The following is a 16,965-nucleotide window of genomic DNA, read 5'->3' as shown; positions in this document are numbered from 1 at the left end:
CACAAGCTAATACAATGCCCTATTAGAATTATCCCCGCTCCCTCCCACCCTCTTTTTTCTGTTTTATTTTTGCCAAAGCCCTTATCATTCTCTAACATATGATGTATCTTACATGTGCATTGTGTTTACTATCTCCCTTTGTTAAAGTCTAAGCTCTTTCAGGGCAGGATTTTTGTCTGCTTGATCATTGCTGTTTCTCCAGTTCCAGTGACTGCCACGTGGTGTGTGCTCAATAAGTTCTGCTGGATGCTGATCCACCCCATATGCCCACCACAGAGTGCCCTGTGAGGTGAGAAAAGACCGAAGGGCAGTCAGGGCTCTGAGGAGGAGGGAGGAAGAACTGTGGGTGCATTTGACAGGATGGTGATAAACTCTGCTTTGGTAGGGCTGCTCTGGAAGTTTCTTCTCCACCCACTTCTGAGCTGGGTTGGGCAGCCACAAGCAGCCTTTTATCTTCTAATTTTGCTCAAGAGATCTGTAGAGCACAAAATGGGCATCCCCTCCCCTGCCTTCATTGTTTCCTGTCTCTCATCTGCATTTCAAACCACACCAGAAGGGTAGGAGGGTCAGATCGGCAGAGCGTCTGGGCTAGACAGGAGCCTCTAGTGCGGCTGTGTTGGCTGATGCTGTCCGCTCCTTTCTGTCTGTATCTTTTCGCTAACTTCCTGCACAGCAACCGTTCTCTTTACTGAGTTGAGTGCATCTGTGTTTCTTTGTATTGCAGCCCTGGATGCTCTCTGATGGTGGGAACCAACCGATGAGAGGTCTCCTATCCTTCCTGCAAGCTTGTTCCCATGCTCATGTCTTCCTGGGGTTCTGCCCTGAATCAGTGCCTTCGTTGCTGTTTCAAAATGGAAAACAAAAAAATTGTTAAGCATCTAGTAATTGCCAGATGATATTCTAAGCAGTGAGCAAAATAGAGTAAAGTCCTTACTTAGATTTTAGGAAGCTTAGATTCTTATAGGAAATTGGCTCAGCCCAGGTTCCTCATAAAATAGAGCCGGAGGATAAGCTTATGCACTGACGGTTGGTTAGGGTACAAGGAGAGTGACAGAAGGAGAAATGAGGCCAACGAGGATGGGAAGCAAGTTCATGGCAGTGCATGAGTGATCTGGCCAATGCCTTATGAAGACAGACAGCCAGCTCCTGGCCATGTAGGATGTCTCCAGCCAGGCTGTACAGAAACACCACAGCTTGGGTCAGATCAAGGAAAGGAGAGAAGGGGATGAAAAGCTTGCACTTCTGGGTATTCCCTGGCCCCATCAGCAGCCCAGGGAAAGACAGATTCCACAACCTGCTCCACATCACTTTATCTGAGTCCAGAATGGCAGAAGGAGCCAGAAATGATCACTGCAGTGGTGGCAGGGAACTAGAGGGGCAGAGAGAATCTGAGATGACTCCTGTGATGATAGACTTTCTATTACAACAAAAAAAGTCATTGTCATCAAAAAATGGCTAACAGCGATGTGGATTCATCAGTGTATCAAATGTATCACCCCGGTGGGGATCTTGATAGTGGGGGAGGCTGTGCCCGTGTGGGGGCAGGAGATATGTGGGAAATCTCTATTCCTTCTGCTCAATTTTGCTGTGAACCTAAAACTGCTCTAAAAAATAAAGTCCATTTTAAAAAGCAGCTGACAAGATGAAACAGTACTATAGTCATAGTTACATTTCACTGTCCTGCAATAACAACTTGTGATCGATAGGAAAATTTAATGCAATTTTAGTTAACTCCGGGTCACTCTCAATGCTGAATACGTTTGTAACTCTGCTGCTCATCACAGATCTTTTTTGTTTTTATTTCCTTCTTCTTATATTTATCATTACACAATGTTATCATTTTTTGTGGCCCTTTACAATTTCTCATTAATTCCCCCTTCCCCTTTCCCACCTCTGGTACCCTCAGTTCTATTCTCTCATTTAGAAAGTTTAATGAATTATTGTGATTGTTGTATCTTTCTTTTTTCCTTTGTTTATTTATTTATTTTTTTTCCCCCAGCTCCCATGTATGAGTGAGGGCGTGTGATATTTCTCTTCAGTGCCTGGTTTATTTCACTTAACATAGTCTTCTCCAAGTTCAGATCTTAGCAGTTGCCCACAAAACCATTCCCATTTAATCTTGCTCACAGACTTGTGTTTGGGTGTTAATGTGCCTAGTGCCAGAAAATGAACCGTGATCATAGGGACCTAAATCTGTCCCCCAGCCTGTTTTTGTAAGGCCTGTGGGCTGAGAAGGGTTTTTACACTTTTAAAGAGTTTAGAAGGAGGAGGAGAGGAAAGAAGGGGAGAAGGAGGAAGATGATGAAGGCAGAAGGCAGAAGGCAACAGAGATCATACGTGGCCCTCAAAGCCTAAAACAGTCACTATTTCACCCTTTACAAAAAGTTTTCACATCCCTGATCTAAGCCAATGATTGTCATGAGCACATGAGCCAACTCTGGCCAAAAAGACATGAAGGAAAGTCTGCCTGGCGTGGGTCCCTTTTCTGGGGGAGGCAATAGGAGCCTCTCTGGGCTCCACACGTTGGGGGGTGGGGTTAAGGGAGGCTGCACCTTACTTCTCTATTCCGAACATCATTAAAATTCAATTTAGAAAATTCCACTTCCAGCCAAGATGGAATGATGTAATTTTTCCATGAGGATAAGTGTCACTTTCCTGATTTAAGGACAAGTAATCTGCCATTCAAAATTATGAGACAGTGAGGAGCAGATCTATGGGCCCTGGGGACTAGACCCAGCACATTGGAATCATCTTCTGAAGACAAAAGCATAAGAGTTTGACAAAACCCTGGGAAGAGAACTCAGGATGAGGCTACCATGGATTTAGACCCAATGGGTCTAATCCATGTGGGAAAGGCTGCTGGGGACTCCCCGCAGCCTTTCACACATCAACGCTTAGCAAAAAAAGTGGCCCAGGCAGGCTGCAGACGAGTATCCTACAGAAGGTGGGAGGTGACAGACAGGTGACATCTTCTATCTGGCTGTGTCAGAAACTATTTATTTGCTTTGTATTTAGCTTCTTGAATGAATTTCACTCTGTACCATCAGCAGCATCAGCTTTCCAATAATTCTTGGGAGGCATTTGGTGGTGGGAAGTGTTTGTGGTTATAAGCTGCCCAAAATCAAGAAGAGAAACTTGAAATACAGTGTTGCTGCTGTTGTCTTAGCCCATAGCAGGTTAGGGGTGGAGGCGTGGTGTGAGCCAAAATCTTGTCAGTCCACTGAACTAGCTTTCTTTTAAGTCCCCTCAATAACTGAGGTGCCAGACACTAGAAATAGAAAATTGTACGGAATTAGTGCTACCAGATGCTGGCATCTTCCACACAAACTGTGCTCCAGCCACACCGGTCCTCTGGCCCTCCCCTGAGCACTCTGTCACCTTTCACATCTCCAGCTCTGCTTGTCCAGATCTGTGGGCCTAGATTTAATCCTTTGTGCATCTATCCCACCCATTTACCCACCACCTGTAAAGTACCAGGTATTATTAGCCCTGGGAACACAAATGTGAACAACAGTGTCCGTCCTTGAAAATCTCTTGAGACAGACACATAACAAATGATTAAACTGCAGTGTGATAAATGCTAAGAGAGAGATGCAAGTTATGCCTTGGGAGTCCTGAAGATGGAGCAATTAATGCCTAAGCTTGCTAAGGGGAAGAAAAAGGGAGATTTCACAGACAACATGATATTTGAACCTGTTGAAATTGTTCTTATTCTTCAAAAAATCAGCTCAACTACAACCTTTGGCATGTTCCCAAGTGACAATTTTCCTCTTGTTGGTCCCTCTGTTATAGCACATTTCAGTCCACTTGTGCCCTTGGCAGTGTGTGCTTGTCTTCCTCCCAAGATGTCAGTCTCCTTGAGGACAGAGTTCAAATAAAATATAACCTTGTGTTTTTATAGCCCGTAGCACAGGATCTTGAATACCCTATGATCTAAAAGTTGTTTACTGAACTAAATTGAATTGAAATTTCTATGGGTATCATTGAGGCAAGCAGCAGGAAGAGTCATAAAATTCCTGTCTAAAAAGAGCATCTGCAGAGACGGCAAGATAAAATGTCACAGATGACAAGACCGCTCATGAAAGCATCTCACAGCATGTGGACTTCAAAAAGAAGGACACTTTGGTCAACTTCTAGGTGCTACCAAGGTTAAACTGCACACGCGTTGCTAAAATAAGATACAGGATGCAGAGAATGACCCCAGATGGTTAAACGCCAGAGAAATAAGGAGCAGACTGGGACTAACAGAGGCATGTAGCATCACTCTGAATGTCTTTAGGAGCTGTAACAAGGAAAGAGTAGAAAGAAGGGCCACACACAAGAGAAACAGACAGAACGCAAGGCTGAGAGGAGTCAGAATTAGCCAGGTGTAATAATTCTCCCACCCCGTAGCTGGCATAGTAGCTTGACTTAAACAAAGATTCCCATGCATGCCCAAGGAAGCAGGGGGGAGGAAACAGCAAACACGGAAAGGAGCAAGGGGACCAGAGAGGAAAGGGGACCTCATCAGTTTCCTTTAGGTAACAGTGCACATTGGCCTGAGCACCTCCATGTCCCTGTGAAGAAACCTGTTGGAGAAACAGGAAAACATTTTTTACTAAACAAAGTGTTTTAATTTTAGAAACCAAAATACAATTGTTTCTAATTTTATTTTATTACAGGATCAAAAAGATCACAACTCAGATGTGACAAAAATTAGCTTTATTTGTTGTCCATAAATGATCTCATCTAAATTCCCAGGCTTTATCCTGCTGCTGGGTGGGGACGCGAGGGGATATGAGAGGGGAGAGAGGTATGTAGGTCAGAGTCCCGGTAGAAAAAAGATTCACACTCAAACTGGAAATGGAGAAAAGTTTAATGAGGGATTGTTTGTTTGGGGTTTTTTAGGTGTGCAAAGAGTTTAGGGAAACCAACTAGAAATAGTGCAATATTTGTGAATCTCAATATCTGAGATTCACAATAGCTGGCAGCCTTTTAAGGGCCAGGGTTGTGGGCAGTTTCCAGAACCCAGAAAGAGAGCTATATAGAGAAGGGCTGCAAGGAGCTTGGGCTGTTCAGAGAAGCAGAGAGCTGTCACCCTGGCAGGAGGGCTCCAGGGGCATCCGTACTCTGCCCTATTCTCCTCCCACACTTCAGTCTCCTGCTAACTCCTCCCATTAGCCAAATGCAGCCAAAAGCCAGAGAGCAAGCGTGTACATGAGGCAAGCCATATGTCAGCCTCTCTGGGCACAAAGTAGAGTGGAAAAGAACAGAGTACAGATAGGGAGGGCCAGACGGGCACCTTCCATATCTTTTGTTCTCAGCACTCATTCTTGTCTTTGTCCAGGTGAAAAATGTATGCCCCCAACACTGGAAACACATAGAATGATGTCAATGTGGTCATTCAAACACTAAAATATTAGCCATCACAAGTAGTCTTCATATAAGGGGGAGTATGGGACAGGAGAGGACAAGCAATGAATTAATAGAAGGCATATCTGCTCCGGTTCCTGCTTTTATAGCTGTTCACAAGACCTGACATGTATTAATAATCATGGTGTTTTAGTCCATTTTGTGTTGCTTATAACAAAATACATGGAACTGGGTAATTATAAAGAAAAAAGAAATTAATTGCTTACAGTTTCTAAGGCTGGGAAGTCCAAAGTCCATCTGGTGGTGGTGGGATCTCACATTGTGAGATGGTGGAAGCAGAGACAGAGCAGAGAGAGCAAGAAAGACAGACTCTCCTCTTCTTTTAAAGCTCTCAGAACCACACCCTCGACCACCATTTTTAATCCATTCACTACTGCAAGGTCCTATAATCCAGTCACCTATTTAAGGCTCCACCTTTCAATTACCATAAGAGGATTTCCCACCCTCTTAACAGTCACAATGGGGGCTAGGTTTCTAATACATAAACTTGGGGGACACAATTCAAGCTTCAGTGAGTTTTGGGGGGACATAATTCAATCCACTACACATTGGATCCCTCTTCCTCCACCCATTCCATTTTCCCCTTACCCTCTGCCCACACCTTAGTTGAATGGAGTCCTTCATCTGGAAAAGTGACTTAAACCCTCATTCCTGTAGCAATGGAGCACTTGATAATCCTGTCTCTTCTGGGCTGATGTAATCTTCCACGGATGAGACTACAGAGCAATGGGGTGTTACAAGACAATCCCGTGAATCCCCTTGGTTTGGTTACGGTCCCCCTGGCCCTTATGGTGTAGCAGTAATGCAGTTTTCTCTTCATGACCAGGATCAGTCGTCTCAGCCTTCTCCACCTGTTTTTTCAACAGTGAACATCCCTTGAAAGTAGATTTTTAAGGTAAATTCACTGCGCCTGTGGTTGCTTCAGTGACAAGAGGATCTCAGCCTTCTACCCTGGGTAGTCCTTCATTCTCCTCACCTAATGTAAGTATCTTTACTCAAATCTTAAATCTTAACCTCCTTTCAGGACAAATATCACTTCACTTTAATTTCTATGTGAAGCACTGTAGGCCAACGAGCAATATGAGGTGCTTCAGAAAGTTCGTGGAAAGAGTCACATTATCTTTCAATTCTATTTTTCCATGAACTTTTTGAAGTACCTCAACCTAGTGTAACTGAAGAACCAGAAGAAAAGCTAAAGGATTGCTTTTCCTGTTAGTGCCTATGATCTCTTATTTTCCAGGAAATCCACACTTGGTGTCACAGTGACAGTCACACACCAGTTTTCTCAGGCTCTGCTCCCAGCCACTCCAGTGCAATCATCACCTCTTTCTCAACTCTTGCCCTGGCCTTGCTTCTATTCTTACTCCTTCCAGATTTCCTCTTCATCAGCAGCCAGAGGGATGTTTATAAAGCATGAGTCATATCAAGTCATTCCCACACTCAAATCCTCCATTGCCTTCTCATCAGCCTTAGGACAAAAATCCAAAGTCCTGTTCTGACCTTCACAGCCCTATGTACGTGGTCCCAGCCAACCCTCTGGCCTCACCTTCAACTTTGCCCCTCATTCATCCTGCTCTAGCCCCAACCTCCTTGCTATCTCTTAAACCCACCAAACTTGCCCCATCTCAGGGCTGTACCCCAGATATTCACTGGCTCAGGCCCTCACTCCATTCAGGTATCTGCTCCTCTAAGAGGCCTTCCCTAATCTCTTCTAAAACAACCCCCATCAAGTTCTACCCCCTGGGCCTAACTTTGTTTCCCTTCATAGCACTTACCAGTGCATGTCGTTATACTGTTGTCTTCTGTTACATCTACATTAGAGTGTGAGTTCCAGGAGGACAGGGGCTCTGTCTGTACATTGTTCACCACCATATCCCACGGCATAAAGTTAGCACCTAATATGTACACAATGAAAATTAAATGAATGGCCAAAGTAAATAAATTACTTATTTCATAACAACAAAGAAAAATGAAGTGGGGTGATGGGGGTGTGGAGGGGTGGTGAGGAGGCTCTACTTGTGGGAAGCTCGTGTGGGAAGCTCGTTCTGTGCACAGACAGCAGCAAGCGCAAAGGCTCCTGGGCGGCAAAGGCTCCTGGGCAGGAGTGAGGCTGTGGGAGGCCCAGGTGGCTGCCCCAGCGGGAGCAGGGAGGGTGGGAGGAGGCGGGCGTGACACCAGCTTTGGAGTTCATTCTCCATGGGAAGGGAAGCCGTTGGCAAGCAGGGAAGTGCCCAAGCTAATGTTTTTGTTTTTTAAGTTTACTTTGGCTACTGGGTTGAAAAGAGACAGTAGAAGGACATTTAGAAACTATTATGGTAACTCAAGGGAGAGATGATAGTGGCTGGGTAGGATTTAGCCATTGAGGGAATGAGAAGTGAGCAGATTCAGCCATTATATTGGAGTTAAAACAGACAAGATTTCTGACACAATTAGTGTGCAGGGTTAGATAAGGAGAGGCCAAGGCTGACTATACCTGCTCCTGAAATACATGTGACAGTGTGGAAAGGTTTTTAAAATCTCTTAGAGAAATCTTCCGATTTTAGGGGTATTCTTCCACTTATGGCTCAATTTTTTCAAGATTGTCCAAAAACAAGTACAATATCAAATTTTGCTCAAGTCATTACACTCAGACTGATTTGGAAGAAGAAAGACCTAAACCTCAGCTTATCTCAGAAATAATTATAATTCTATCATCCCTGATTCTCATCATTGGTGCCTCTCAGCATTTGGAGCCCAAGCCCACTGCTAACTCTTCTTTAACCACACGTGAACCTGCAGTTTACGTATGTGCTCACCTCTCACCTCTCACCACAGGCTTGACCTATCCTGCAGGAACTTCACAAACAACCGGCGAGGGACCTGTAGAATAAAATCATGGTTCCTGATCGTTTGCAGAAGGAAACACTTTAGACAGATGACCACTGACTTCTTCCAACTACTAACTTTGACATTCTGTGAAAGGACCTACGTACTCTCTTGAAGCCCCTTCCTCCAAGGAACCACTCTTCAACACGGGCACCCTTTGTCTTTTTCTCTAAATGGACCTAGTCCAACTCTTATCTTTACCTCTGCTCTCTCTTCTCTGTACCACTGTACAGCTTTCCCTCTGTGTGTGTGTTGTTTGATACCTTGTCCATCTTCCACCAATGAGACTTTTCTATCAGTGCCCAACTCCACTAGAAGGGAACATTCCCAGGACACAGTGAGCTTCTCCATTATCTTATTGCCTTACTTATAGGAAGACTGGAGAATGCCCTCCCTGATAGGCTTGAACTAGAACTAAAACAGTTCATCTACAAGAGTAAGGACTACATGTATTGCTCCCCAGCAACATTCATGCCTTTCTTTTATCCACAAACTGCTAATGATGCAGATGAATTGGCTTCAATTTCTTACATTTTTTCTTTTAGAATTACATGCTGAATCAACATAATAAATCTATCTGGGAAATATAGCAGAGAGCTTTGAAATCAGATAGACCTGGTTCAATAAGGATCAACTACTTCTAGTTATAAAACATTTCTTAACCTTCTCATTCCATTTTCTCATCTGTAAAATGGGTATGATACTAATAGCTACTCATTTGCTTAGAGTCAAGAACAAAATCATGAGAATGATTACATGATAACAAAGGTGATGATGATGATATTAAGCAAGAAAAATCATAAAGCACAAGACTTAGGATTAATAAAAATTTATTGAGGTCAAATAAACATATTATAGCTCCATAATTGTTGTCATAAATATTAATACTAGCCTTATACTCAAGTAGCAATATCAAATAATGTTTCTATAAATAAATTTACATTAATAAAATGGTATAAATAAAATGCATACTTATAATAATAAATACATTTATAAATATAAAGTATTAATTATGGAAACATGAAGTTATTTAGGTTTTTTTCCCCTAAAGGTATTTACCCAAAAGTAATCTTTTTATGGAAATAGACAATTCCTTAAAAAACAAATTATTTTCTGTGTACATAACACCAGTTACAATAAAATGGTACGAATAAATATCTTTATGCTTGGAAGGTCTACCTCCTCATCTATGGACAAGTAACATTGGTTTTCATATTAAGTTCAGCAGGGGTTCATTTGGAATCCACCCATAATGGTGAAGTTTGGCTTCCCGTTTTGCTTTTGGTAAAAAATTATTTCATGGATACTATTGTTATTTCTAACAGTCAGGAACGGTTAGTTATTCATTTTCCAGCTTTGATCTGGTCAAATGCAGGCATTTCTCAGGCTCATAAACAGCAAATCCAATTCTCCAATTGCTTTGATCTCTCCATTCTCTCCAAGCTGTGAAAAATAAGAACACAGAAACATCTGAGCATTTATACCATGTTTTCTAAAGAGGAACAAATTAGAGGAAAATGGCATGACTAGGTTGCTGGAGACAGAAATCAAATTTTAGCCATTTGCAAAAGAATAATAATTAACCCTTTCAGCAAGAGTATAATACAATTTGCCAAAGACCTTATAATTATGGCTATCTGAACTGAGAGGACACCAGCAGGCTCCCATCTCAGTTGTATCTCACAATAATGAAGCTGTTTAAAAGCCGGGCAGAGGGTTGACCACCCCTTCCTAACCAGAGCGAGCAGATTGGAGCCATCTGGGGACTCCTGAGTGCCACCATATGGCCTGCCCTGCTTTACAGCACTGCAACTGTCTAGGACCAAGTACTTATAACAACTCAGCTCAAACAGCCTTGAATTATGTATTTACCAATACATTGGGGCTTTTTCTGTTTCCACATTCTTGACAAAAAGAAAAAAAAACACACACACATTTTCATTTTTGTGGGAAAGATACCAAGTAAGTCCTTTCCGGTTGCTTTAATTAGTAGAAAGCCAGATATGGGTCCTAACACCCATTCTTTCTCCTTCTTCCATGTGGTATGCAGATGAGGTTTCAAACTCAATTGGGGAGAAAACCCAAATTCAAGTCCAAAGCAACTTCCTCTGAAACTTGTCTAATCTATTATATTTGTGAAGCTACAGAGAAAAAAAGCATAATCACTCTTCCACATGGCAACCCATTGCAAATATGAAAGTTGATTCTATCAAAGTGGATTACAGGCTTTATAAATCTGTTTTCCCACACAGATCACCATAGATTTTTCCCTCTCACACTTCACTTTTCTAAAGACAACAAAGTAAGCTGACACGAGGAATTCTTTAAATAAAAAGTATAGAGCATGTCCTGTCTATGGCAGGCTAACATTCAGCCCTCTGCATCTAGATAATAGTTCTATAACAAGAGAATTGAGCTTCACAATAAAAAGCCTTCAATTATCAAAGGGAGAAATGTTGATTATTCTCAGCAAGAAACATTATAAAAAAATCAAGATGGAAAAAAAAGGGGAGGATGAGGGTTAAGCCTGTTACTAAAAGTTCCTTCACCTAGAGCCTTCGTGTTTCAGAGTATTTAACTGCACCTGCTTGCCAGAGCATCACTTTCACTGCTACTGGTCATGCCTCTGGTTTTGGGGTGAGTCACACTTGCTAGACTGAGCCTTCCACTGTTGTTCTTTTCAACAAATAGGTCACACACTGGTATCACTCACCGTAGAAATGCACACTAGCTGAAGGAAAATAGATGCTCACTAGGGATTTATCAAGAGAGTGAAGGAGGAAACTAGGAAGGAAGATGAAGGGAGGGAGGAAGAAAAGAGGATTAGCAATGTAGACTTTCATTTCACTATAATACACTCTTTACTAATATTTCCACTCTCTTTGAAACTCTGTAAAAGAAATTGGGGGTTGTCCACTTTTGCTTTTAAACTAATAGCTGCTGGGTATTACATTACAATAATTAAGTGTAAGTATTAATCATTCCAGAAATTCAACTATGTGCAAGTCCAGCTCTTTTGTTATTGTTGTTCTGGGTTTATTTCTTCAAGTTTTAAAGCATCAAATTAATGGCTTCAAAAATCAATCCAAATAAATTTGCCCCCAGGCACTTTTCTGTTTTGGAACAAGTGTGTCTTCAGATTGCATGAGTCAATCGGAATCTGAAATGTCCCTAAGAATTAATAAAACCAAAACTAATATGCATTGTTGCTGGAAAAGTGCTGGCCTGGGATTCAGGGGACTACATTCCAGGCACAGCTCTACCACTGGCCATCCCTGGAACATGGGATAATGAGACTAGATGACCTACATTTCCAGCCAGCTCTAGAATTCTATGATTTGCAAAATTTGGAAATTAATTTATGGGTGTATAGACACATCTATATACATCTGCACCTAAGTAATCAATCTGATGGTAGAATCAAGTAAAAAAATCATGAAATGGTGGCGGAGAGGAAAGAAAGGAAAGGAAAGAAAAACAACGTTTATCTCTGCTATTGAATGACTTAGCATTAGCAGTTAGCAGCCGTACCTTTTTCACTGTGTCCTTCAGCTTTTGCACATTCCTCTTGATATGCTGGTCATCACCCTCAAAATGCTAAAAAAAACAATAACAGGAGTAACTATTTTACCGTTGTCCTGTGGAAGCTTCATATAGCCCAGCGCCCCATCTGAGGTGTGTTACAATTCACCTGGAATTAAAGCTCTTGGTAATTCTACCCACAATGACCTAGATTTCACCACTGACCTAGATTTCCAAGCTCTTGAATTCCCTTGGACACCAAAATCCAGTCACTTCCCTTACCGGGGAACTCTCTTCATCTTTGGAAAATCTTACTAAGGTTTAAGTTTGTGGAACAGGTGGAGTGGTTTATGCAAATTCTGTCAGGAATAACACCCTAACTGCACCTCATCAACACTGCGTGCTCAGCACAGTGATGTACATAAAATATCTCACATGGAAAGTAAGCCCTGCTCAGTGAATGCAGAGTCACCCTTTCACTCTGCCCACTCCGCTCCAACCTTCTTTCATAATTTTAAATGATCAGAGGGGCTGGTCGGTCAGTTCCCTTGGTTAGAGCGTGGTGCTGATAACATCAAGACCAGCCACCAAAAAATATATATATAAATATGTTCAGAAGTATTGAGTTCACACACTCCTGATTTTGTCATTTCCCATGACGTCAAAGGGCAGCGTCTTTGCCCGCCCACTACTGATGTTAAACCTTCCCATTTCCTTCTTCGCTTTCTCTCTTTGCCATTCCCTCCTGCCAGCGACTTATACTCGTGGAATTACTTCCACATCTAGGCATCTTTCCTTACAGTTCCCGTCACCTTTAACCTCAAGCATAACCAGAATTGAGGTTTTTTCCAGGTATAAACAAATGAGGCTCCACACAGTTGTTTTCCAGATCCCGTTCCCCACCAGAAACTCAACACGTGACCATTAAAGCAAAATCAAGCACTCTGTGATTTCAAATGACTCCTGATAATAGAGTTGCTGAGGCACTTCTGGCATAGGGGTGGGGAAGGAATGGGGGGTGGCAGAAAAAGGGTTCTAAATCGAAAACGGAGGGAAGGAAGGCAGCTAGGAGTGGGTGGGCATAGGCCGAGAGGAGAACTTACACATGCACTTAGCTTGTTGCTGAGCCTGGCCAGGAAGGGCACCACCTCCTGCATGTAGGGCTGGAATCTATCAGCCTGGGGGAGCAGCACTTCTTCAAGGGTAAAGTTCAGCACCTGCTTCATCACATAGCAGCGCTCACTCATCTGCAGTTGGAAGGAAAACGGCAGGGGTCGTATTAGGGGACATCCAGAAGACACAAATCATCATCCCCACCACTCCAAGGAACCACAGATGGCACACTCATGTGGTCCCGCTCATCACCATAGCTTACATTGACACCACGGAACAGCTTCTCCCCAATGAGACGGACATCTGTGTTGTTATCTGCCAAACTAGCCTGGAAGAGAAGAAAAGACTAAGTGCCTGGACATTGAGGAGATGAAGGAAAAGTCTGTAAGTGGAGATCTCCTCTCCCCAGAGCAACCTCATAAAGACTAGAGATAGAATTCAGGAATGTGCATGGGTTTAGAATAATGCACGGGGGTGGAGGGGGAGAAATTAATAATCAGATGCACTACTGAGTGGCTCCTCTTTGGGTAAAACTCAGTGTATGTACCCTAAAGGCCAAAACGGAAGGAAGGAGTTCTGGTAAAAAGCAGATTCCCAAAGAGTCTCAGAAGAGACACAGGGAATGATCTACCTGTACGGATAAATAATGGGTTCCTAAAGATCTTAGAAGTGCTCTGAAGAAGATTTTAAGAACTTTTTGGGTTCCAAACAGATATGATAAGAGAGAGAGATTGAGATGAGTACCTCCTTAGCCAGCATGAAGGTGCGGTTGGTGATATAGGGCTGCTGGAAGTTGGACTTGTCAAGTCTGCAGTAGGAACTGACGGGCACGGCCGCCCCTCCCTGCACCCACAGGGCAACAAGAAGGAGGCAACCGGTGGCCAGAGCCCCCATCAGGGAAGAGCTCACAGATTTCTGCAGGGCGGCCATTGAATTCAACTCTAACTTGAGCTATGGGCAGCAGGGGAAGGAGAACCTAGTATCAAGAGACAAAAGGCAAAAACAACACAAGGGAAGAAAATTAGCCAAGAAATATCACAGCTAACAAACCAATTGTACCCAGTTTGCTGAAACACTTACCTGTTTCGATGATTCTGCTCGTGATGGGAAAGGTAGAAGCTGCTGCTTTTATAGCCCCCAGGACACCAATTTTTTTTTACTGTTGTGAAAAATATGACATCAGCAATTATCTAATTTCCAGTACTGTCTTCTGAGAACTTAACCACCATAGGAGCCCACAAAACACCACCTCTTATCCTTCCTACCTTGAGAAGGGAGTGAGTGTTTCCTTAAAACGTCACTATTAGGGTCCAGAGGGTGCTTTTACAGATAAATCCCAGAAATTTTCTAAGCCCTACATATTTTTCAAAGAAAACAATTGCTTTGTCTTTGTAGATTCCAGATTTAGTGTAATATTCTTTGATCTCCTGTAGTTACTGAGTAAGCATTTTGGTTGCGAACTCATTTTCCTACCAGCTTCGTAGATTCTAATCTCATTAGTGGTGACCAGAAATAAAGGACTGTGTCCTATATCTGCTTTACAGTAAACAGTAATGACGGCTTGGAGATCATTCCATTTTTTTAAATAACTTTATCTCATTTTTAAAATTTTTAGTTATTCATTTATTTTTAATACATAATAATTGTACATATTTATGGGGTACAGGATAATGTCTCAATACATGTATACAATGTGTTATCTCATTTTCTTTAACATGCTGAATTTTAAACCAAACTTATGCTTTAAAAATAACAGTGCTGGTTAATCTAATCACTGTTTCCTTCTCATTCTGGGACTATTTTTAAGCAATCATTAACAATTATGATAGATGCAAATATATCTTACAATGTTGTTCATTTAATTATGATCAGTAACAATTTATATTTGGAAATACAAATGCCAAACAATCTGATCACCATTTTTCTTAACATACAAGTATTTTTTTTAATAAAAGGATACCATGGATATGGTAATTAATTTTGAAATTTTACCTACACTCATTCTAAACAACACATAAGTCTCAGAATAACATTCCTGAATAATCTTTTAACAATTTTTAATATATATGTGGATGTCTGAAGAAGAGAATCTGGTGATTCCATGTTGACTTTAAATTATTAAAAATACATTGAATCCTACATAACACCTCAAAACTAGGAATGGAAACCCTCCCAAGAAGTGGGAGCAGGAAGCATGTACAAATCTCAAAATGCAAGTATCTGTTGCTGGAGGAAGGAAGGTGAATTAACCCAAATCAGTTTAATCAGATTTTTCTTCCTTACAACTAGCTAAGATCAGGAGGGTTGAAGAACTGGGAGAAGGAAGCAAATAACTGTAGAATCTTGACCATTTTGTGAAATGGCACAGACCTAACCTAAGAGAGGTGCCACAGCGAAGGGTCAAAACAGCGTGAGGACACTGAGCTGTTTTGACCCTTCAGAAGATGGCCTTAGGGGAAAGATGCAAAAGGGAAGGTTAGAGAGAATAAATAAAAGAACATGATCTCACTTATATGTAGAATCTTAAAAAGTGGAGCACATAGAAGCAGAGAATAGAATGGTGATTGGCAGGGGCTGGGGGGGAGTGGGGGTGTTGGGGAGATGTTAGTCAAAAGGTACAAAATTTCAGGTAGATGGAAGGAATAAGTTCAAGGGATCTATTCTACAACATGGTGACTATAGTTAATAACAATATACTTAAAAATTGCTAAGAGCGTAGATTTTAAGTGTTCTCACCACAAGAAAGTAAGTATTGAGGTAATACATATGTTAATTAGTTCAATTTGGCCATTCCACAGTGTGTACATGTACCAAAATATCATGCTGTACAACATAAATATCTACAATTTTATTTTTCAATTAAAAATAAGTAAAATACAATTATTCTTTTTCTAAATTTAAAAAAAAAGAAAGAAAAAAACAAAAAAAAATTAGACTTCTTCCAAATGTTTGCTTGGGGTTGTTCACGGGCCCAAGAAAATACAAGGAAACTCTTCCTCATCCAATTTCCTATTACATGAGATATGGCCATTTTTGCCAAGAACTCTGTATCATTATATTAACACTATATTTAAGCTATTCTATGGATTAACTAGGCTTTTGATGGTGTTCCTGGGAACCTGATGAGCATACGTAATTGTGTTCCCATAGGAAAATAAGTTTTGTCTTTATCGAATTACATGCTTTTGAGGAAAGAGTGTCTCTTTCATCTTTGTAACTCCAGCACTTAGAACAGTGCTACATGCACAGGAAGGACTCAATAACAAGTATACTGAATGAATCTGTGAATTTAAATAATTTACTATCTTTGGGAACATACACAGAGAAAATTTGGAGACTGTCTTTATAGCATTTCTAAAGTTGGGGATTGACTCAGTCCTATTTATCTCTTTATTACTGTTTCCAAATAGGGAATAAGTAGCTAGGAAACAAAAATAGAATGCCAGAAAATTGCAAAGCAGTCTTTAATAGCAGCAATATGCCTCTTACTTGTTGTGTGCCCCTGATGGACTGACCATTGATAAGGTAGCGTTAATGGAGCCAATATCTTAGGTTTTAGTGAGTTTGACAAAAACTCACTAAAGTGAAAATCTGCTCTGGGGCTGTACGTGGATTTCTGATCAGTCATATCAGCAGTCTCAAAAATATTTGCTGTTGGGAGAGACTGCGGATATAACATGAAGCTGCTCCTGCGAAAAAACAACTGGAGACGTATGTGAGCTAAATAATTTCAGATCATAATGGGCCTTTCCTTTAGTTGTCTCCTTGTGAATTTTCAAGTCTCTCCTAAAGCCACCCAGGTAAAAGGCAACCCCAGCACCATACTCCCAGGCCCCAGACAGACTGACCTATGGTTGTTCTTAGACATACACAACAACTTACCTGGCCTAACGCCAGAGGGGCTAACCAGAATCCACAACCAGAAGGTAGGCTTTTGCTGTCTCATTCATTGCGCCATCCCTAACACCTTGAAGAGTGTCTGGCATATAGCAGGTAATAAATATGTATTCACTGACTGCATGACTAAAACTACTTCCCAATTCATTGGCTAAT

General features: G+C 41.5%; 1 protein-coding gene across 1 annotated transcript; it reads right to left on the bottom strand.

Annotated features, from left to right (window-relative positions):
• Positions 1-9,642: 9,642 nt before the first annotated feature.
• On the bottom strand, positions 9,643-13,842 carry IL22 (interleukin 22). The gene is made up of 5 exons (XM_063076374.1): positions 13,657-13,842; positions 13,175-13,240; positions 12,903-13,046; positions 11,809-11,874; positions 9,643-9,720 (listed from the first exon to the last, which is right to left on the bottom strand). Exons 1-5 carry the CDS (start codon positions 13,840-13,842, stop codon positions 9,643-9,645), a joined length of 540 nt encoding a protein of 179 aa, XP_062932444.1.
• Positions 13,843-16,965: the final 3,123 nt, after the last annotated feature.

Source organism: Cynocephalus volans, chromosome 12, assembly GCF_027409185.1.
Source record: "Cynocephalus volans isolate mCynVol1 chromosome 12, mCynVol1.pri, whole genome shotgun sequence".
Lineage (NCBI taxonomy): Eukaryota > Metazoa > Chordata > Mammalia > Dermoptera > Cynocephalidae > Cynocephalus > Cynocephalus volans.
The sequence above is the reverse complement of the archived record's forward strand: the minus strand, read 5'-3'. Positions and strand labels throughout refer to the sequence as shown.